The sequence below is a fragment of the Danio rerio genome, chromosome 21 (assembly GCF_052040795.2).
Source record: "Danio rerio strain M-AB ecotype USA chromosome 21, GRCz13ab, whole genome shotgun sequence".
Lineage (NCBI taxonomy): Eukaryota > Metazoa > Chordata > Actinopteri > Cypriniformes > Danionidae > Danio > Danio rerio.
This window is the reverse complement of record NC_141041.1, coordinates 10,313,427-10,336,728: the sequence shown is the minus strand read 5'-3', so window position 1 is coordinate 10,336,728 and position 23,302 is coordinate 10,313,427. Positions and strand designations below refer to the sequence as shown.

Genomic DNA, 23,302 nt, shown 5'->3' with positions numbered 1-23,302 from the left:
ATTCTCAAAAAAACTAAATGCACTATAGTTTTAAAATGCTAATCTCTCTTTGTTATCATTTTCCACCATGATTGGAGCTACATCATGTACTGTAAATCATGCTTTTGACATCTGTGCTTAAGCGAGGGGAATATTTCAATGCAGTACCTTGGTGGACAGTTTAAAACCCATTAAGTCATATTCTAAACTTTCATTTGTTTACTGTAAATATTTGGATATCTGCATTTGATGTCTTATTGCAGCTTTAAAGCCTACAGCACATCACGGAGAATTATCCAGAAAAACTTGACATTCATTGTTCCGGTGATGAACTCCTCATTTTGATTTAGTTTGTTTTAATTCTAAAGAAGTGTGGTTTCTAAGGAAAAATAAGTAAATAGAAACTGGGCTGTCTCATTAAAAAGAAATGTACTGAACCACATTTTGAAATAATTGAATATTGTTTTGTTATTTTTTTTTAATTTAGAAAACACAGTGAAGATGAATTACTCATCAATGAACGTCATGCCTTAAGCTTCTTCAAACTTCACAACTATAACTTTTGGGCTTGTGAAAATTATGAATGTTTTGTGTACTCTTTGGGTTTATTGGTTGGTCTTCCTACACACTGCTATATTATGTGGCTCATCATCACAGAAGCTAGAAGTGGAGCTGCCTCAGAGTCCTTTAACCTTAATCTCTCCGTCTCTGAGGCTGGTTTCTCTGTAAATTTGTATGACTTTTGTTCTTGCAGTGTGGTTTTCATTTTTAGAGTTTAAATTTTTTTTATTAGGACTAATCATTACTGGCCTCTGTTTCAGTGTCTGTGTGTTGAGCGCTACCTGGCAGTGGTTAATCCTGTAACCTTTCTGAAGTATAAACCACTCAGATATAGAGTGAAAACTCTCTTGTAAGACCTGTTACTTTATAACCTAAATACAGTAAATGCTCTATGAAATTTTTATTAATTAATAGTGCAGTTGTTAATCATGTCATTGTAGCTGATTGTTAATTGGAATTATTTTCATTATAATTAAAGTGGATTTGAGATGTTGCAGTTTTCGGACTCTTCAATAGTCCTGCAAAGAGTTGGAGTTTTTGTCATTAAAAGCTCTTAACTGTCTACTAATGTATACAATGTATGTTTAGTTGTTTAGTTTTGTTTAATGTAATAATTTTGTTTTAATTTATACATATATATATATATATATATATATATATATATATATATATATATATATATATATATATATATATATATATATATATAATTCATATTCAAAGGCACACATTTGCTTTGAATTTAGTTTAAAAACCCGTAGCTGCTTTTTTTTTTTTTTTTTTTTTTTTTTAACAGGTCAATTATTGCTTCCCACTTGAGATTTTAGAATACCTGATGGCTCTTTTACTCATGTCTGATTCTAATCCAATTCCATAAATTTTACGAAACTAAATACCAAAGTTTAAACACCATAAACTATTTTGTAATACTGTTTTCAACAATGATTATAGCTACATCCTGTAAATCATGCTTTTGACATTTGTGCTTCAGCTAGGAGACACTCAATTCAATGCAGAGCCTTGGTGGACATTTTTAAACCCAATAAGTCATATATCTGAAACTTGAATTTGTTTTCTACAAATATTTGCGTATCTGGGTTTAATATGACCTTTAGTAGACAAATTATTGTGTATATATTGTTATTGCAGCTGTAAAGTCTGTAACACGGCACAATTTTACAGAGACAGTGGACATTCACTCTTCAGGTGAACTCATTTTGATTTAGTTTCTTCTTCTTCTTCTTCTTCTTCTTCTTATTATTATTATTATTATTAAGGATTTCTGAGAAAAACTAATAAGTAAATAAAAACTGGTCTGTTTTGTTTAAAAATAAATATATTGAACCACATTTAACATGATTTGACGTTTTAATGCAATCGTTTATTTTTAATTTAGAAAACACAATGGAGATGAATTACTCTACAATGAACGTCATGCCTGAAGCTTCTCTAAACTCCACAACTAAGCCTTTTGGGCTTGTGGAAATTATGAACGGATGTATGGACAGTTTTAGTTTCTTGGTTGGTTTTCCAACACACTGCTATATTATATGGCTCATCATTACAGGAGCTGGAAGTGGAGTCGCTTCAGAGTTCTTCAACCTTAATCTCTCCATTTCTGAGGCTGGTTTTGCTGTGAATTGTATGACTTTTGTTCTTGTAGAGTGGTTTCCAGTTTTAGTGGGGTTTCAAACGTTTTTAGTAGGACTTGTCATCACGGGTCGCCCTCTGTTTCAGTGTCTGATGTGTGTTGAGCGTTACCTGGCAGTGGTTCATCCTGTAACCTTCCTGAAGTACAAACCTCTCAGATATAGAGTGATCTGTTGTTCTGTGGCCTGGATACTTACTCTTGGCTCTTGTTTCGGCTGCCTTCATACTATAGTTCTATACAACATCATACATTTATGGTTATTCTCAGTGCAGTTTGTCTTCTTCCTCTCCATCCAATTGTTTTGTCTTGTAGCTGTTCTCAGAGCTCTGAAGCAGTCAGGACCAGGAGAGAGAAACGATGAAAACCACATGAAGAGAAGAGCGTTTCATCTTATTCTGATTACTACAGTTAGCATGGTTATCACATATGCGCCGTATAATATTGCAGCATTTTTTACCATTGTAACAGGGAAGCAGACTGCTGTACAGTGGCTGCCTGGTACGTTTTGTTATGTGCTGTGTGGTTTTGTTCAGCCTCTTCTGTATCTTCAACGCACTGGAAAACTCTCCTGCATCTGTCTCTTGTAAGACCTGCTACTTTATATTGGTCAAATAAATTGTATTTACAACTTGTATTTAACAGTAAAGTAAGAAATCACATTTGAGTTCTTGTAGGTGATTTTATCCCCTCAACATGAAGATTTCATTTGTTTTTTGTCATGCTGATGATGTTTTGGGACTCTTCAATGGGCATTTAGAGATTTTCAGTATCATAAACTCAGTCTTGTAGCTATAATGATTTTTCTTGTCAATTTGTTTATTCTACGTGTGCTCAACAGATGTACAAATTATTGTTACAAGTTTGTGGTTTGTTTTCCTAATAAAAACTTTATTAGTTGTCCAGTGTCACCTTTTCTAAACAAACTTGACATTGTACCACAGCAGAGGTGTATATTGATTTTGCGTATAGTCAAAATTTGTAAATCCTGAGTAAAATAATTTGACTGTCGGGTGTTAAATGAGTGGCACCTGCTCACCTGATTTGATCCCAGATAACATACAAATGTGGACCACTTTAGGCAGTTATGCGCCACTGGTGGCATTCCTTCGGCCGAGTCAAAATTAATGGCTCACCTGTACAATGGCAAAGGGGGGCTCAAAGATTCTAATTCATATATGAGCCATTGAAGGCAAAGATTTGGCACTTATGGCAAAATGTAATCTGCCCAGTTATCCTATAACAAACGTGGGTAACTTTTGGCAAATATTTGTCATAATTAGCTCTGAAAAATGTGGCTGTGAACCCTAAGAGGCCCAGAGGAGATATGGCAAATGTGGGCCAGTTATCTTAAAACATATGTGGACCACATAAGCTAAAGTCACATGGAGAAAAGTGTTTGCTTTAGTTGGGCTCATAGCCCTGAACCTCTTAATATAAATTTTATTTTGGGCTGGTGTAACTTTTAAGAACTTTGCTTGAAAAGTTTGTTCATTACAGCAAACAAAATGAAGTGAGGTTTTACCAACGTTTAATCCATTATTAGAAGTAATAGGCCAGAATAGAGTCAGTTCTGGTTTATTTTGTTGAATTCTGGCTAATATGTTGCATTGCTTTGGCTTATTTGTGGCCCAGATCTGACAAACAGGAGCAGGCCACCCTAGAGCCATCATTCCATTCAGTATGTGGTCCAGATGTAAGTGTCTGGTGTGGGCCGGATCTAACCACCAGAACAGCTTGGAAATGAAATAGAGCAGAATCTATTAAAAAATTCCCTCTAGCATCAAATTCACTTAACATGGGCAGGGCTTCGTTACTAAATGGCTAACATAGATTTTATTAAAAGAATAGCTGTGCCTTATAAGCTTTAGGAAGGCTGAAAAAGGCTGAAAAACGCCAATGTGGTGTGAATGTCCGCTGAAATTCAGATCTTCCAACTTCAGTGATTTGTGTGTCAAATGCGCAAAACACTCGCCTCCTTCATTCGCAGCGCAGGATGTCTGTTTGCATCTTTGCTTTGACTTAACATGTAAATCACTTGCACTTGATGCTTCATCTGTGTCTGGTGTGAATGCAGCATCATGGCTGCAAAGTCTGGGTCAACTCCATATTAAACTCTATGGATTAAGATTGGATTTAATTTATTTTGTGTAACGTCCCAAGTGCATCATGTTTTCTTATGCAATACTGTTTACAATGAAGAAATTAAGTTTAAAGCCAGGTTTATCAACAGTTTGTGCCAGTGCGAACCGGCTTTTAGCATTAAAAACTCTTAACTGTTTGCTGATGTGTATATACCCTACTGGTTGGCTGGTTTTAGCTGGTCAACCGTGCTGGTTTTAGAGGGGTTTTGACCACTTCCAAGCTGGTTTCCAGCCATTTCCAGCCTGGTCTTAGCTGGTCAGTCTGGGAGATGAACAGCTAAAACCAGCTTGACCAGCCTAGCCAGGCTGCGAGTCCAGCCAAAACCAGCTATGTCCAGATTAAACCAGGCTGGTCAAGCTGGTTTTAGCTGGTCATTTTCCAGCCTGACCAGCTAAGACCAGGCTGGAAACGAGTCTGGAAGTGGCCAAACCCCCTCTAAAACCAGGCTGTTCAACCAGCTAAAACCAGCCAACCAGCTTCAGCTGGTTTAAGCTGTTTTTTGTTTTGTTTTTTCTGCTGGGTACAGTTTGTTTTATTTTTGTGTGGTTATAATGTTTGTTTAGTTGACATGCATATTATGTCTAGAGGCAGCATTCAGATCACAACTGAAGGTTCTTTGACTCGTGTCCTAATGTTAATAAAAAAAAAAAATAGTTAACTAAATTCACTAGTTTTAACGTGCTAAACCGTGACACAAACACACACAGTCCTTAAGGCTACGTCATGAAATCATGCTTTTGACATCTGTACTTCAGATAGAAGACACACATTTCAACGCTGTGCTTGTGGTTAACTATTTAAAACCTAATCAGTCATACATGTGAAACTTTAATTTGTTTACTTTAAATGTTTGCATATCTGTTTTATGTGACTTTTATTAGATGTATTATTGAGTATATATATTCTTATTGCAGCTGTAAAGTCTACAACACACTGCACAGAGGGATCTGTGCAGTGTGTTGTAGACTTTACAGCTGCAATATCTAGAGGGACTGGACATTCTTCAGGTGACAAACTCCTCATTTTGATTGTTTAATATTTTAATTACAGTAAATGATAAAGGATATCTGAGGGAAATGAATAAGACAACTGAAACTGGGCTTTTTTTAATAATAAAAAAAATGTGTTGAACCACACTTAAAATGATTTAATATTGTTATGATCATTTAATTTTTTTTTTAGAAAACACAATGGAGATTAATTACTCAACAATGAACTTCATGCCTGAAGCTTCTGCAAACTCCACAACTAAGACTTTCGGGCCTGTGGACATTATGTATTGTTTTATGTACAGTTTGAGTTTCTTGGTTGGTCTTCCAATACGCTGCTATATTATATGGCTCATCATCACAGGAGCTGGAAGTGGAGTCGCTTCAGAGTTTTTCAACCTCAATCTTACCATTTGTGAGGCTGGTTTGTCTGTGAGTTGTATGACTTTTGTTCTTGCTGAGTGGTTTTCATTTATAGTGGAGTTTAAAACGTTTTTACTAGGACTAATCATTACTGGTCGTCCTCTGTTTCACTGTCTGATGTGTGTTGAGCGTTACCTGGCAGTGGTTCATCCTGTAACCTTTCTGAAGTACAAACCTCTCAGATATAGAGTGATCTGCTGTGCTGCGGCCTGGATAATCACCATTAGCTCTTGTTTCTGCTGTCTGTATGCTATAGTTCAGTACAACATTGTATATTTATGGGTCTTGTCAGTTCAGTTCCTCCTCTTTCTCTCCATCCAGTTGTTTTGTCTTGTGGCTGTTCTCAGAGCTCTAAAGCAGTCAGGACCAGTAGAGAGAAATGTTGAAAATCGCATGAAGAGAAGAGCGTTTCATCTAATTCTGATCTCTACAGTTAGCATGGTTATCACATATGCTCCATATAATATTGCAGCATTTTTTTCCATTGTAACTGGGGAGCAGGATGCTGTACAGTGGCTTCCTGGTTTGATTTGTTTTGTGCTGTGTGGTTTTGTTCAGCCTGTTCTTTATCTTCAACGCACTGGAAAACTCTCCTGCATCTGTCTCTTGTAAGACCTGCTACTTTAAATTGCTCAAATAACTTGTATTTACAGCTTTTATTATTTAGCAGTGATCTCTTTGAGTCCTTGTAGAAACAATTTTATTTAACCTTCTACTGCACATATTTTAATGGTACAAAATCACAGAGAAAATTCTTTGCACATAATATATATCAAATATTATGAGTCAGTGATCAGAGAGCAATAATAATTTACAAATCTTATTCCAACTGTAACAAAAACATTAACCAGTTAAACTCTGCTGAGATTTATGTTGGGATTTCTGCCTGGATTTTGCCTACCCAAGTTTAAAAGCTTCCCAAATCCACATGCAGAGGTCTAAATGCAAAAATTTGTTATAATTTTAAAGAAAACCCTTTGAATTTTTATAAAACACTACTGAAAGTGTTTAAAATATCTGTATTTGCTGTCTGTGTTATAATAAACACCTAAAAAAAGGTGCTTTTTGTATATTTTTTTATAAACTCAAATTTGAAAGTGTACCTTTTAGGTTCTGTGTGGTCTAGCTTGCTGTAATTAATTTTGGTGGTTTCTGCACATGTCTGTAATCATAGGAAAAAAGAAAAATGTATCTACAATAATCTATGCAAAAGTTATTGTTTTCCAACTGATGAGAGGTGCTATACAAGCCACAGGGATCGATCATTGTTTTCATATTTCACTATTCTTTTGTTTGATCAAACATAATTTACTGTGTTTGGACCACATCAGACATATAAAAAGATTACTTATGCACATCACCTCAAAAACAGAGGAGAAATGGCCCTGAAGCACACAGCATAAGGTAAGGGATGACAGCTGTCTGCGCTATCTGAGGCTGCTTAGTAATAATAAATGTATTGTTTTCACTTCTGCACCATGGAAACACCGCGATTCATTCGGCAACTGTTAGACATGTGAATTTAATTCAGTAAAAAGAATGCTAGAACTGTATAAGCACCGGCAAGAGCTTTCATTTGAGCTATAACTTGTACATGTGTCATGTATGAACCATATGAAAATAAACGTTTAATACCCAGCTCAGGTATTAAAAATACTGTGTATTTAAATGTAAATAACTTTTGTACAGTGAAATAAAAAACAAAGTGATGCATATGTGCATAAAATATAGAATGGTGCAATACTAGCCCTTTTAATCTTAAACCGAAAGTTAATGACGTCACGGACCCGGTACCGGGTCAACAGAGTTTAAGTGGTTAAGGAAATAGGGAAGAACACATAAAACGGATAAGGTGCTCATCTTAACTGACAACACCCTATTTTGAAAATAAATATTTCTATCCATTTATCAGTGAATATAGGTCATTTTTAGTTGCATTTGAACAAAACAGATTTATTAAGCATTCATTCATTCCCTTTTCAGCTTAGTCCCTTTATTAATCTGTGGTCGCCACAGCGGAATGAACCGCCAACTTATCCAGCATATGTTTTGCCCTTCCAGCTACAACCAATAACTTGGAAACATCCATAAACATTCATTCACACACTTACACTACGGACAATTTGGCCAACCCATTTAACCTTTACCGCATGTCTTTGGACTTGTGGGGGGCAACCGGAGCACCCGGAGAAGATGCAAACTTTTTCTCTAACAAATCAATTTAGATGTACAGTACTACAGTTATGAAAATAACTTAATTTAAGGTATTTTGGGGTTTTTAGTTCCAATATAAGGAATAGATAAGTGAGTCTGGTGTGAAAAAAGAGAATTGACTGGCCTGCACAGTGTCCTGACCCTTACCCAACAGAACAGCTTTGGGTTAAAATAGAGCAGAGACTGTGAGCCATTCCTTAGTTGTCAAGCTTGTCAAAACACTTAACTGCTGATGTTTTAGTTATATGTTTTAATAAAATGACAATATCACTTCCCACCTAAGAGACTTTAGAATAAACAAAGGTTATTTTACTCATGTCTTAATTTAAAAAAATAATAAAAAAACTAACATATAATGTCCCAAACTTAATAAAGCAATAAAGTGCATCATGTTTTCTTACGCAATAGTTTATAATGAAGAAATTAAATTTAACTTTTTTTCAACAGCTTGTGCCAGTGCAAACCTACTTTTAGCATTAAAAACTCTTAACTGTAAACTGATGTATATACAATTTGTGTTTTATTTTGTGTGGTTATAATGTTTGTTGAGTTGATATGTGCAATTTACCCTTAAAGGGTAAATTACCCTTAAAGGGTGTTTTCACACCTCTACTTTGGAAAAAGTCAGAAAAGTGGGCGTGTCCAGCTCTGTTTAGGGGGGAGTGTCGGAGGAACTAAAGTGGGAGGGTGAGGGAGTGTCTATTTGGGCTCGCGCGAGTTTTAGAGTCAAAATAAACACACAGGAGAAAGTGATGGCGTTTAACCTACATGGACATCTGTAGTCGAATTATTTGCCAAATTATTAAATGGTGGACTTTAATTGCAGTTTGGCTCTTTCATTTAGGGATTTCATTCATGCCCCTTGCGACAAATGAGATATTTGATTCGAGGAACTGCTCTAAGCGTGTATTTTTCATGCAATGTTTGATACTGCACGGCGAATGAGAGAAAAAAACCCTCCGCATTTCCTGGAAACTTAGATGCACACGGCAGGTAGCGTCAGAAAGCCGCGCGTGTTATTCACAAAATGCGGTAAAAACCCTACACGAGGTTAAAGTTTGGTTGTGGTGCTAACATGTTTGCACTCTGTGCAATAGTTAACTTGGTTCGATACGAACAAACTGAATAAACAAAGAGCACTGGTCGCTCACTTACCAAATCTGTAGAGACAGGACAATCACCAGCAAATAGAGCCGCGTCTTTATTAAAAGAAGACTACAGGCAAATCCGGATCTCTGCGTTTGCAGATGAGAACAGCTCTCAGGTAAACAATAATCCTCCTTAGACACGTAAGTTATTGTTGTCGAGCTCTCACAGAGAGAAAATGAAAACAAAACTTAACGACAGCAAACAATAAAAGCAACACTTCACGCTTGTTTTGCCAACACAACGTGGCGTCTCTGTCGTGTAAACATGGTGAAAGTAATGAATATTAATGAAGTTGCACAATAGAGCACGCTGATTGGTTTGGACCAAGCCTTACTCATGCATTAATGCATCACACTGTAAGACGTAATAAGACTCACTCTGGCACAGATGTCCAGTCTGCACGCTGGAATACAAGGCTATTATGTCATGGCCGTGACGCAGCTTCAAAAATTCGTTTCAAACCGGAAGTACAAATTTACTTGAAATAACGCAAAAACTAGCAATTTACACTTTTTAGTGAAATATAGGTGTCCTAAAAGTGTTTTTAGCAGTGTGGGACATATACGGCTGTCAACAGCTCAACAAATGTGTTTTGGTATTTCGTGACCCTTTAAAGGCAGCATGCAGATCACTTTTAAATCCTCAGTGATTGTCAGCTTGTCAAAAACACTTAGCTGCTGATGTTTTAGTTATATATTTTATTAAAATGACATTATTGCTTCCCACTTGAGAGACTTTAGAATAACTAAAGGTTCTTTTACTCGTATCCTGGTTCTAAAAATACATTTAATAAACTAAATATACTAGTTGTAAGTTGCTTAACTGTGACAGACACAGTCCTTATTGAGGCTACATCATAAAATCATGCTTTTGACAAATGTACTTCAGATAGGAGACATACATTTCAACACTGTGCTTGTGGTTAAGTTTAAAACCTAATCAGTCATGCAGTAAATGTAAAACTTTAATTTGTTTACTTGAAACATTTGCATATTTGTTTTTATGTGACTTTTACTATTATTGAGTATAAATATTCTTAATGCAGCTTTAAAGTCTACAACATACAGCACAGAGAATTATCCAAAGAGACTGGACATTCTTCAGGTAATAAACTCCTCATTTTCATTTAGTTTATTTTCTTTTATTAAAAATAAGAAGGATATCTGAGATAAATGAATAAGAAAACTGAAATTGCACTCTATTTAATAAAAAAGTAATGTATTGAACCACATTTGAAATGATTTAATATTGTTTTATCATTTAATTTTCATTTAGAAAACACAGTGGAGATGAATTACTCTACAATGAACTTTACGCCTGAAGCTTCTCCAAACTCTATGACTTATTTTTTTGGGCCTGTGGAAATAATAAACGGATGTGTGTACAGTTTGAGTTTCTTGGTTGGTCTTCCTACACACTGCTATATTATATGGCTCATCATCACAGGAGCTGGAAGTGGAGTCGCTTCAGAGTTCTTCAACCTCAATCTCTCAGTCTCTGAGGCTGGTTTCTCTGTGAATTGTATGACCTTTTCTCTTGTAAAGTGGCTTTCAGTTTTAGTGGAGTTTCATACGTTTTTAGTAGGATTAATGATTACTGGTCGTCCTCTATTTCAATGTTTGATGAGTGTTGAGCGTTATCTGGCAGTGGTTCATCCTGTAACCTTTCTGAAGTACAAACCTCTCAGATATAGAGTGATCTGTTGTGTTGTAGCCTGGTTAATCACCATTGGTTCCTGTTTCTGCTGCCTGTATACTGTAGTTCAGTACTACATTGTACATGTATGGTTTTTCTCAGTGCAGTTCGTCCTCTTTCTCTCCATCCAGTTGTTTTGTCTCGTGACTGTTCTCAAAGCTCTGAAGCAGTCAGGACCAGGAGAGAGAAATGATGAAAACCACATGAAGAGAAGAGCGTTTCATCTTATTCTGATCACTACAGTTAGCATGGTTATCACATATGCTCCATATAATATTGCAGCATTGTTTACCATTGTAACAGGGAAGCATAGTCTTGTACAGTGGCTCCCTGGTACGTTTTGTTATGTGCTGTGTGGTTTTGTTCAGCCGGTTCTTTATCTTCACCGCACTGGAAAACTTTCCTGCATCTGTCTCTTGTAAGACCTGCTGCTTTTATATTGCTCAAAAAGTGGTATTTACAACTTTTATTATTTAGTGGTAAAATAGTAAATCCCCTTTGAGTCCATGACAATTTCATCCTCTAAAAATGAAGATCTGTAATTATTAATTATAATCTGTATTTTTTATGCTACTTCATGGGTGTTGGAGCTAATGCAGTTTCAGGACTCTTTAAGGGACATTTAGAGTAGCAGAATCATAAACTCAGTATTGTAGCTATAATGATTTTCATGTTAACCTGTTTATTCTACGTGTGTTTATCAGATGTGTGAAATATTGTTAAAAATCTGTTTATTTTTTTATAAAAACTTAATTAATTGCCATGTCACCTTTTGCAAACAAACTTGACATTGTAACACAGCAGAGGCATATGTTAATTTTGCATAGTCAAAATTTGTAAATCCTGAGTATAATAATTTGACTGTCAGGTGTTAAATGAGTTATTAATGAGTGGTCTGATTAATAAAGATTAAATCTTTACTTTCTCTACACTTCATACAACAAACTAACTGAAGGTACATACTCTTCTGCATGAATGTAATGGAACTTTCTAAGGTAACTTATTCAATTCATAGGTTCACAAAAAAAAAAAAAAAAATACTTAATTTGAAGTATACTGGGGTCTTTGGTTTCAGTGAAAGGAATGGGTGAGTGAGTTTGGTGTGGGAAAAACATGACTGGCCTGCACAGAGTCCTGACCTTTACTCACCAGAACAGGGTTAAAATAGAGCAAAGACTGTGAGCCAGGCATTATTGTCCAAAATCAGTACTACTGTAATCTCACAATGGTAAAAAATGCCCAAACTCTGTGGAAAGCTTTCCCAAATGATTTTAAGCTGTTATAACTGCTAAGTGTGGGTCAACTCCATATAAAACCCTATGGATTAAGATTGGAAACATTTTCTTGCGCATGTAATGTCCCAAAATCGATAAAGCAAAAAAGTTATTAATGAAGAAATTACATTTGCCAGTGCAAACAATGTTTGGTGAGGTGATATGTGCAATTTATGTTTAAAGGCAGCATTCGAATCACTTTAAAATCCTCAGTGATTGTCAGTTTGTCAAAAACACTTAGCTGCGGGTTTTTTTTGTTCTATTTTTTTTATAAAATGACTATCGCTTCCCACTTGAGAGACTTTAGAATAACCAAAGGTTCTTTTACTCCTATCCTAATTCTAAAAAAAAAAAGTTTAAAATTAACTAAATATACTAGTTGAATATGTTTAACTGTGACGCACACTGTTACTGATTAAGGCTACATCATGAAATCATGCTTTTGACATCTGTACTCCAGATAAGAGACACACATTCAATACTGTGCTGTGGTTAACTATTTAAAACCTGATCAGTCATATATGTGAAACTTATATTTAATTACTTTATATATTTGCATATCTGTTTTATGTGACTTTTACTGAGTATATGTATTCTAATTGCAGCTGTAAAGTCTACAACACACAGCACAGAGAACTATCCAAAGAGGCTGGACATTCTTCAGGTGATATAAACTGCTCATTTTAATTTGGTTTGTTTTAATTATAAAGAATATGAATAAGAAAATAAGAATAAGAAAAACGAATATGTAAATGGAAACGGGCCTGAGTCTCAATAAAAAGAAATGCACTGAACCACATTGAATATGATTTAATATTGTTTTGTTTTGGTTGTTTCATTTTAATTTAGAAACACAGTGGAGATGAATTACTCTACAATGAATGTCATGCTTGAAGCTTCTTCAAACTCCACAACTAAGACTTTCGGGCTTCTGGGAATTACGAGCAGTTGTGTGTACAGTTTCAGTTTCCTGGTTGGTTTTCCAACACGCTGCTATGTTATATTGCTCATTGTCAAAGGAGCTGGAAATGGAGTCGCTTCTAAGTTCTTTAATCTCAATCTCTCAGTCTCTGAGGCTGGTTTCTATATGAGTTGTATGCCTTTTGTTCTTGCAGAGAGGTTTTTATTTATAGTGGAGTTTCAAATGTTTTTAGGAGGATTAGTTGTTACTGGTCATCCTCTGTTTCATTTTCTGATGTGTGTTTAACGTTACCTGTTAGTGGTTCATCCTGTAATTTTTCTGAAGTACAAACCTCTCAGGTATAGACTGATCTGCAGCATTGCGGCCTGGATAATCACTATTGGCTCCTGTTTGTGCTGGCTGTATACTTTAGTTCAGTACTACACCATACATATATGGTTCTTCTCAGTGCAGTTCTTCCTCTTCCTCTCCATCCAATTGTTTTGTCTTGTGGCTGTTCTCAGAGCACTAAAGCAGTCAGGACCAGGAGAGAGAAATGATGAAAACCACATCAATAGAAGAGCATTTTGTCTAATTCTGATCATTACAGTTAGCATGGTTATCACATATGCTCCATATAGTATTGAAGGAATTTTTACCATTATTACAGGGAAGCATAGTGCTGTACAGTGGTTTCTTGCGTTTATTTGTTATGTGCTGTGTGGTTTTGTTCAGCCTGTTCTTTATCTTCACCGCATTGGAAAACTCTCCTGCATCTGTTTCTTGTAAGACCTGCTACTTTTATATAGCTCAGATGAAAGGTATTTATAACATATATTATTTATCAGTAAAATATAAATCACTTTCAAGTCTTTGTAGGTGATTTTATCCCCTCAAAATAAAGATTTAGTTTGGGATTTTTGTCATGCAACTTTATGCAGATTGGAGCTGATGCAATTTCGGGACTCCTTAATTGACATTTAGAGTTTCACTATCGTAAACTTAGGCCCTGTTTACACTGTCAGGTCTTGATGCCCAATTCCAGTTTGTTGCCTATATCTGATTTGTTTGCCTGTCCGTTTACACGTTGTTTTAATTGTGACCCATATCCACAGGTGCTGGAGAGAATAAAGTTGTTCTATATGTAGGCTGCAGTGCGCGTATTGATAGCGACAAAAAGCAAAAGTTACAACACGAAGTTCGGCCAACTTTAAAATGATTTTGAAGCAGAGGTGGGAAAGGGCCGTCATCGAAGCTTGCGCTCATGGCTTATATGCTTTATAATGTCCTCCACTATTCAGAGGAAGTTGTGGGTACTAGAGAGATCTCAGGTCTGGTGGGAGCAAATTGTGGCGACTGACCACTTTCCTCCTTCCGTCGGCATCTCTACACACGCTCTTCCTTCTACGTCATTAAACCGCGGAGAAGCAGCACATTGTCGAAAGTTTAATGATGTACAGAACAGAATGCCTCAATAAATTCGATCTGCCTGTTTACATGACAGTCGCATTGTCACATATTTGATCAATATCTGATTTATTTCCACATATGAAGGAGGCCTGAAACCGTTCTCTGATCATCCGAATGCATGCGATTTTTTTTCGTGTTTACACGGTTATAGAACAGATCCGATTTGCCACATATAAGCAAAAAATTGGAATTGGGTCACATTTAACTGGCAATGTAAACGGGGCCTTTGTTTTGTAGCTATAATGATGTTTATTTTATGTGTCTTTAACAGCTGTATGAATTATTGTTTTAGGACTGTGGTTTGTTTCACTAATAAAAACTTCAACAGTAGCCCAGTGTCGCCTTTTCCAAACAAACTTGACATTGTATCACAGCAGAGGTGTATATTGCTTTTGCACTGTGAAAATTTGTAAATCCCGATTATAATAATTTGACTGTCAGGTGTTAAATGAGGGGCACCTGCTCACCAGGTCTGATTAATAAAGAATAAATCGTCATTTTCTTTGCACTTCATACTACAAACTAACTGAAGCTACATACTATTCTGCATGAATGTATTGTAACTTTTGAAGTTAACATATTCAATACAGAGGCTCACGCCACCCCCATGTTTAGTCAGCCTGTCTAAACTTTTTTTTTATTTTTACTTAAAATATTTGTTTATCAAACTTTGTGTGTTTTATGTGATGAGTAGCACACGGTATAAAGCCAAATGCAAAAATCTTTTTGATCACTGTTAAGTCACTCTACAGAAGACAACAGAGACTAACACATGCAGAGATGAAGGATGTTCCCTTTTCAGGTGATTATTTGTTTTCCATTTTTTCTAAAAATTAGATTTTGCATATTTGGACCATAAAAAAAAGTTTTCTGCAGGAGTCATTTAACAACTGTGTGGTATAGTTAGTTAAATTTCTTTGTAGTATATCAGACTTGACTGTATATGGGCCATTCTTCAAGTGCGGGCACTTTTAGCCTTGTGAAGTTGAGGAAAAGAACTTGTTCAAAATAAACAACATATAGCAGCCTCACAAGTTTAAACAATTTGTCTAGTTTTAAGATCTGTAAGAGGACAAACTTAGATTAGAAGAGAAACATTTTTTCCATCGTGAACTGAACAAATTCCACCACATGTCAATATACAGCTTTATTTCAAAATGAAATAAACTATGGCAATCTAATCTAATGAAATAATAGATAATTTTTGTAAATTGTTTAACCAATCTTTCCACAGTATATATAATAATTATACATTTTTCAATTAAATAAATTAGATGTAATATTAATTTGGTTAAGAGTTTATTAGAAAATCAATAAACTGAATTTGTGAAGTTTATTCATAAACTAATTTTGAGAGAATCACGTGCTTATGATTTATCATGGCCGGTCTGGCATTTGCTAATCACTATTTTCCAATCATATGAGCCCTAAGCTACTATTAATAGCCACAGTTTTCAGTTCACTTGATCTTCGTTTGGAAGATACAAGTTTTTATAAATCATCAGCTAAGTGTGAACTTTTGAAGTGTATTAAATAGAGCATGAACTCATACATTGTGAATAAACTTTTAATGAGTGATGAGAACTTTTTAATATTTTTTAAAAATGTGTGTGGTGATGGAAATGAGAGTGGTGGAAATCAAATTTCAACAGTTTATTGTGAAAAAAATGAAAAATATCTTCACTTATTAGCTTTGCATTGATACTTGCCTTTTATGTATACAAAACACTCTTATTTACATTAATGTTGTTTGGTTTTAAAAACATCTTTGAAGGTACAACATGTTTTGTGATGTATTTCCCTATCCCAATATTTATCTTGATTTTTCTTAAAGTGTTGTAAATAAAAATTTAAATTCCCTCCATCTCAAACATGTTCTCAGACGTCTCTATTAATTTTCATAGAAACCCCCTAAATCTTTCACACAAACTTTTTAAAGCAACATTACAGTGTTGTGGTGCAAATGACACTGATAATGTGCAACAGATATGTTTTGTATGAAAAACAATATTGATAGTAGTCTCATTAATAACTATAAAATGTTTTAATTATTTCACTAGTGCTTAATAAAGATACATTAATAGATACCAAATAAATAATATTTTAAAACAATATTTTCATTGTTGAAGTTTAAAACTCTGGGTGTGCGACAAGGTGAAAACACTGATTTTGATACCTAAAAGGACTTGGATAATAAGAGAAATATATAATAGAACAGTAGTTGAGTAGGTTTTAGTGTTAGTTTGGCAATGAAAGAGGAATTTGAACAAAATTATATATATATTTTTGGACATACTGTATGATCGAAGGACATCATAGTGCCTGTAGTTGAAGAATTAATAATCGGGTTGCATTAAAAAGCATTATTGCAACTTAACCTCTGTTTCAATATTATGTTTAGTGAGCTGGTAAACTAGGAAGACCGAGGAGATGAACAACTCAAAAGTGAACTGCTCCACACCTGAAATGTCTACAAACTCCACAACACATTCGATTAAACTGATGGACATCTTGGAGATCAGTGTGTATAGTATCAATTTTCTGTTTGGTCTTCCTACACACTCCTATGTTATATGGCTCATCGTCAGAGGACCGAGAAGTCAAATTGCTTCAGAGTTCTTCAACATCAATTTCACTGTTTCTGAGATTGCCAACTGTCTGAATTGTTTGCTCTCCATATTTCCAATATGCTTTCCGGGTCTCTCACTATTAGGTATCCCGCTATTTTTACTAGGATTTGTGTTCACTAGTCGTCCTTTATTTCAGAGTCTGATCTGTGTTGAGCGTTACCTTGCCGTGGTTCATCCTGTAACCTTTCTGAAGTACAAAGCTCTCAGATATAAAGTGATCTGCTGTGCTGTGGTCTGGATATTCACTATTGTCTCTTGTTTTGGCTGTATGATTGCTTTTAGCACCAAGAATGATTATGCTTATACATGGTTTTACTCACTGGAGTTAATCCTGTTCCTGTGCATCCAGCTGTTTTGTCTTGTGGGTGTTCTCAGAACTCTTAAGCAGTCAGGGCCAGGCGAGAGAACAAAAGTGGAGGAAAACCACATGAAGAGAAGAGCATGTCATCTCATTCTGATAATTACTGTTAGCACAGTTGTCATATATGTCCCATTTATTATGGCAGCACTCATTATGGTTTTATCACAAGAGAATCGGGCACTTACGTTGACTTCTTTAGTTTGTTTTGTGCTTGTTAGTTTTGTTCATCCTTTTCTTTATTTCCATCGGACTGTAAAATGTTCCTGTCTCTTTTCCTCATAAAACCTGTAACTGTTTTTTTTTTTTTTTTTTTTTTTTTTATGGTATTACATACTGTACAAATAGATAGTAATTTAATTGGCAATTATTTTATATGTAGATGCATTTTGGAAATCAGCGTCACAGTAAAAAAAAAAAGTTGTAAATGTATCATTTTCTTGTATTTATGCAGTGTGTTGTGGCTTAAACTCATTTTATTGATTAAATATATTATCACATTTGTGTCTCACATTCTAGGGATGTATAGTGTGAATACACTACCTGACAAAAGGCTTGCCGTCTATCCAAGTTTTTAGGAACAACAAATAATAACTTGACTTCTATTAATTATTTGGTATCAGAAGTGGCTGAGATGAAAGGCAAAGGCCACTAGATTGTCATTTTATCAAAATAAAATATGATCATGCCTTGATTATAATTATTTAATTTGGACAGTAAGGTCTGGCTTTGCTTTCATTGCAGAAATACGATATAGAATTGTATATGTTTTACACAATATACAATGTAGAATATAAAGTCATGGTGCAGTGGAAAAAGAATTAATATTGTGTATGAATCCCATGAGCTTGGAGGACTGCATTCATAAATCTTTGCAATGACTCCAATAACTTATTAATAAAGTCATCTGGAATGGCAAAGAAACGTTCTTGCCGGACCACCAGAGTTCATCAAGATAATTTTGATTCATCTTCAATGCCTCTTCCTCCATCTTACCCCAGACATGCTCTATAATCTTCATGTCTGGTGACTGAGCTGGTGAATCCTGAAGCACCTTGACCTTCTTTGCTTTCAGGTGCTTTGATGTGGAGGAGCACTATCCTGCTGAAGAATTTGCCCTTATATATTTATAACATAATCCATGTTTTAAATTTCTGTCCAGAGAGGTCATGTTTTGATCTTTGATTTGTTTCACGCAATCATCTAATGCGATTTGGCAGGTCAGAGTTGACCAAGCTGGAACTTTCCAACGCAGAAAACTGCTAAACTGGTCGCAGGAGCTTGCATTTCCGGTCTGATGCTTTTGCGTGCATATGAATAGAAGTCTATGAGGAGAAAAGGGCAGTGTGACCACAGCTTAAGACTATAGGTAAAGCCAGCTGCACCGCTTCTTTACCTTGTTGTTTAGCCAGCCATTTCTTCACAGCTCGTCATAATGCAAAATGCAGGATATACAGATTCTAAAAAGGCATAGGCTAAGGTCTGTTTAATTGTATCTTTTGTTCATTTATTGTGCATGGTGGAAATTTTGAAGCATATGTTTGTAATGAGGCAAAAAAACACATGTAGACTCCTGAGTATAAGTGCTCAGTGCATGTTTATGCATTGTCACATCACTTCTGTCATTTATTTCTAGAGTAAAAAGACAGCAATACACTATTATTGAACTCATTTGTTCATGCAGTGGTTGATATTAATTCCTGGCTGTTTTCATATACACTTAAGCTTAAAAATTAAGCTCTAAATATAGCTTTGTCTGTCTCTTTTGTCCAGTATAATTATAATTTAGCCAGTATTTTATCCACAACACAACCATGACGAAAATTTATTTCTTTATTTTTTTCAGGAGGATTAAAAATGGCTTGCTGAAATATACCTCTCCACCACTTCAGTTAAAAGTTTTTTTCTAATGCATTTATTTAAGTTGTTAAAATATTTTTTGACAAATAAACTGTTTATTTGTAACTACATCACGCTGTGTGTGTCTGTGAACAATAGAGCAAACACCAATTTACCTTGTTTTTGTTTAGTCTGTACGTCTCAACATCAAAAGACAGCTGGTGCATAAATACACAGTCTTTGTTTTTGTTTACTCCTTGTAGTTCTGAGAGCTGAAGTGCATATTTTGATATTCTCAGTCACATCAACTGTAAGCGGCAAAGGTCACTCTTACACACACAGTGACATCTTTTATGAACTTGGCAAGGAGTCCAAATTCTGTATTTAAAAAAAAAAAAAAACTTTTAGTAGTTTCATTCAGGACTGAGATTGATTAACATTTATTCATTCATCTTTATATGACTTAGTCCCTTTATTGAACAGGGGTTTCCACAGCAGAATAAACCACTAATTTATCCAGCATATGTTTTCAAGCTGCAACCCAGTACTGGGAAACAACCATACACACTCATTCACACACATACACTATCGATTTAAACTGCCAATTTAGTTTATTCAATTTAGCAGATGTGTTTGGACAATGGGGGAAACCACAACACCCGGAGGAACCCCATGCTAGCACGGGGAGAACATGCAAACTCTACACAGACATTGACTCAGCTGGGACTCAAAAAAGCAACCTTCTTGCTGTGAAGTGACAGTGTTAATCACTGAGCCATCGTGTCACCTCAACAGATTTATGTGAAACTAAATTGAAAACAAAAATTTAATTTTACTTTAGACACATTTTACAGCAGTTAAATTTAGTGTATGTTTTCATCCTGGACATAACAAAAGGATAGTGCATTTGAACAATGCACAAGAGTTATCAAATACAATTGTGACAGAGACCTAGACTAAACGATGACTTGACTCGAGACACTATTGTACTTTCTACTCTTTCGCAAATCTCAGTGTTGCATTAGCAGATTGTCTGATCATTCTGTCCCAGCTTTAGTTTGTAGAAATACGCAAAGAGCAAGACAAAATAAATATTCATATCTTTTAACAAACTTACACTAAAAAGCTGAGGTCTCTAACTTTTGCACTTCCTTTTTCTAAATCGGAGAAAAAGTAATTTATCTCCAAAGACCTTTTTTTTTGTTGTTGACACAAAGATACCCAACCCTGTATTTGTTTTTTTTCCATAACACATTTGCATATATTTTATTCTGCATATATATTATGCACATATATTCTGCTGACAGTAGCAAAGTCAGTCTTTAAAACACAACACAGATTTATACACATAAATCAAGACAGACTGGAGATTCCTTTCAAAGGTATCTATCTATCTATCTATCTATCTATCTATCTATCTATCTATCTATCTATCTATCTATCTATCTATCTATCTATCTATCTATCTATCTATCTATCTATCTATCTATCTATCTATCTATCTAATCTTTATGTCAGTCTGTTTATCTACTGAATGTTTTGCTTTGTTACGTACTTCTGCTTTCCTAACTCATATGAAAATATGAATCAGGTATTGTGCTGTCTAAAAATCAGGGAATGAATGAAAAAAACAGAGTACACTACCTGACAAGAGCTGTTGATCCTAGTTGTAAGAGCAACAAATAATAACTTGAATTCTAGTTGGTCATTTGGAAAAGTGGCAAAAGGTAAATTTTTCTGATGAATCATCTGTTAAACTGCATCCCAATCATCACAAATTATTATTTGTTGTTTCTAAAGCTTGGATAAGTATTCAATCCAATATTCAATCATAATATTTAGCTACAAAGTTAGAGACTGAGCATTTGTCATTTTTAGGAACAAAATTAGCAATTTAAAGATAATTTATTTAACTGAAATATGTTTATTACACCTATTATTATCTTTATTATTAGTAGTATTGTGAATCAACAAATTTGTTTCACGGATATTTGATGAGACATGATTGATATTTAGATTCTCCTGAATTATATGAATTGGTTAAGTTTTATCCAAATGGTTTGTTAAGTTGATTGCAGTAAGTCTGTCTGAATTACTTCATTAAGCTTATGTTTTTCCTTCCTTCCTTTCCTTACAATTAAAGTTTTGTGAGCTGTTGAATGGATAATACAAACGCAGATGAGATGAATTACTCTCCAGTGAACTTCACCACACCTGAAACTTTTGGAAACTTCACAACTGAGTCTGTCACACTGACTGATATTCTATTACCATGTATGTTGAGCATCAATGTACTGTTTGGTGTTCCAGCAAACATCTTTATCATATGCCTGATCATCAAGGGGACAAAAAGTGGAGTTTCTGCTGAGTTCATCAACCTCAATCTGTCTGTTTGTGAGATTGTAAATTCACTGAAAAACTTGATCACTCTTTTTCAAGGCTACTTTTCAAGTGCCATAATCATTGTTCTGTCGTTTACTTTACTGGGAGTTATCTTTACCGGTCGTCCTCTGTTTCAGTGTCTGATGTGTGTTGAGCGTTACCTGGCGGTGGTTCATCCTGTAACCTTTCTGAAGTTCAAACCTCTCAGATATAGAGTGATCTGCTGTGCTGTGGTCTGGTTGATCACACTTGGTGCCTGTTTATATTACATTTATATTTCAATCACAAGTGTCGGATCTGGATGTGCATGGCTCTTAATGACAGAGTTACTCCTCTTCCTCTCAATCCAGTTGTTTTGTCTCGTGGCTGTTCTCAGAGCTCTGAAGCAGTCAGGACCAGGAGAGAGAACGAGAAAGAAAGAGGAAAACCCCATGAAGAGACGAGCATTTTTTATTATTCTGATAACTTCTTTTAGTATGGTCATCGCATATGTCCCATATATTATTTTAGAACTTATTTCTATTTCAACACAACTGGATAGTGTGGAGCTTCTCTTGACGGCTTCATTTTGTTGTGTTCTGGCTAGTTTTGTTCATCCTGTTCTTTATCTGCAGCAAACTATAAAATGCTTTAAATGACATTGAGATGTATTATTGTTATATACTGTACAAACAAAAAAAAAAAATACTTTGAACCAACTTTAAAATAATACTGTAATTTGTTACAGATAAAATTTGTAGACCATGAATTAATTGAATTTCTTTGGTTCAACCTAAGCAAAGTTTTGCAAACTAAAGCTGCAGTCATACTGGACTTTTCTCCACATAGACTTCCAGTCATACACAAGCGAATACATCAGTGCGGAAATGCAAGCGTCAAATGTGTCAAGTTTCGCAGATCGCTGCATTGGAAAGTTTAAGCTTGGTGAACTCTGACCTGTGAAATCGCTTCACTTGACTGCATGAGACCATTCGAGGATCAAAACATGACCTCAGAAATGTTAAATATGGAGCAATCGTTTGCTTTTTTTAATGTCTAATCATCTTGTTTAATCTTGCCCCTTTTCCTAGCACCGTACGTTAGAATTTCGCATGCACAAACTCTAGTGTGACTGCAGCTTAATTTCGAGAGGCACATGCTATGAATAATTGCAGCAGGTCTCTCATCCATAATCAGCGATAATCCAAGCCTACAATAAATAGACAGATTTCATTCTATCCTTATCCTCATTTTGAAAGAATCCCCTCTTCCACCCTCTCTCTTCTTTTTAAGGTCGGCCCACACTGTGCATTTTTTATAATCCTAAACAATTGTAGCATATCAGACTGCACAAACATGACTCCCATGTTACACTATAACAGGGATCACCAAACTTGTTTCTTGAGGGCCGGTGTCCTGCAGATTTTAGCTCCAACCCTAATTAAACACACCTGAATAAGCTAATCAAGGTCTTACTAGGTATACTTGAAACACCCAGGCAGGTGTTGTTGAGGCAAGTTGGGGCTAAACCTTGCAGGGCACCGAACCTCTAGGAACGAGATTGGTGACTCCTGCACTTTAAGATCTGAGCTATCAATGTCAGACAGAACAACAATGAAGACACAGATTTTACCCTATGTAGGATTTTAGAAATCTTTTAAGATTT

At 35.3% G+C, this 23,302-nt stretch overlaps 5 protein-coding genes across 5 annotated transcripts; all 5 read left to right on the top strand.

The window, feature by feature from the left end:
• Positions 1-1,938: 1,938 nt before the first annotated feature.
• Positions 1,939-2,778, top strand: LOC147831815 (chemokine XC receptor 1-like). The gene has a single exon (XM_087300774.1). The coding sequence runs from the start codon at positions 1,945-1,947 to the stop codon at positions 2,776-2,778; it is 834 nt and encodes a 277-aa protein (XP_087156900.1). The 5' UTR covers positions 1,939-1,944.
• Positions 2,779-4,854: 2,076 nt separating this feature from the next.
• LOC147831814 (chemokine XC receptor 1-like) lies at positions 4,855-8,876 on the top strand. Its single transcript, XM_087300759.1, has one exon. It carries the CDS (start codon positions 5,524-5,526, stop codon positions 6,355-6,357), a length of 834 nt encoding a protein of 277 aa, XP_087156885.1. The 5' UTR covers positions 4,855-5,523; the 3' UTR covers positions 6,358-8,876.
• A 1,320-nt stretch (positions 8,877-10,196) lies between these two features.
• On the top strand, positions 10,197-12,408 carry LOC147831813 (chemokine XC receptor 1-like). Its single transcript, XM_087300767.1, has 2 exons — positions 10,197-10,212; positions 10,384-12,408. The coding sequence occupies exon 2, from the start codon at positions 10,398-10,400 to the stop codon at positions 11,223-11,225; it is 828 nt and encodes a 275-aa protein (XP_087156893.1). The 5' UTR covers positions 10,197-10,212; positions 10,384-10,397; the 3' UTR covers positions 11,226-12,408.
• Positions 12,409-12,679: 271 nt separating this feature from the next.
• LOC147831812 (G protein-coupled receptor 4-like) lies at positions 12,680-13,895 on the top strand. The gene is given in 2 exon segments (XM_087300765.1): positions 12,680-12,741; positions 12,927-13,895. A coding segment is annotated over 1 exon segment (828 nt). The 5' UTR covers positions 12,680-12,741; positions 12,927-12,939; the 3' UTR covers positions 13,768-13,895.
• A 691-nt stretch (positions 13,896-14,586) lies between these two features.
• On the top strand, positions 14,587-22,320 carry LOC147838771 (C-C chemokine receptor type 8-like). The gene has a single exon (XM_087300752.1). The coding sequence runs from the start codon at positions 16,879-16,881 to the stop codon at positions 17,719-17,721; it is 843 nt and encodes a 280-aa protein (XP_087156878.1). The 5' UTR covers positions 14,587-16,878; the 3' UTR covers positions 17,722-22,320.
• Positions 22,321-23,302: the final 982 nt, after the last annotated feature.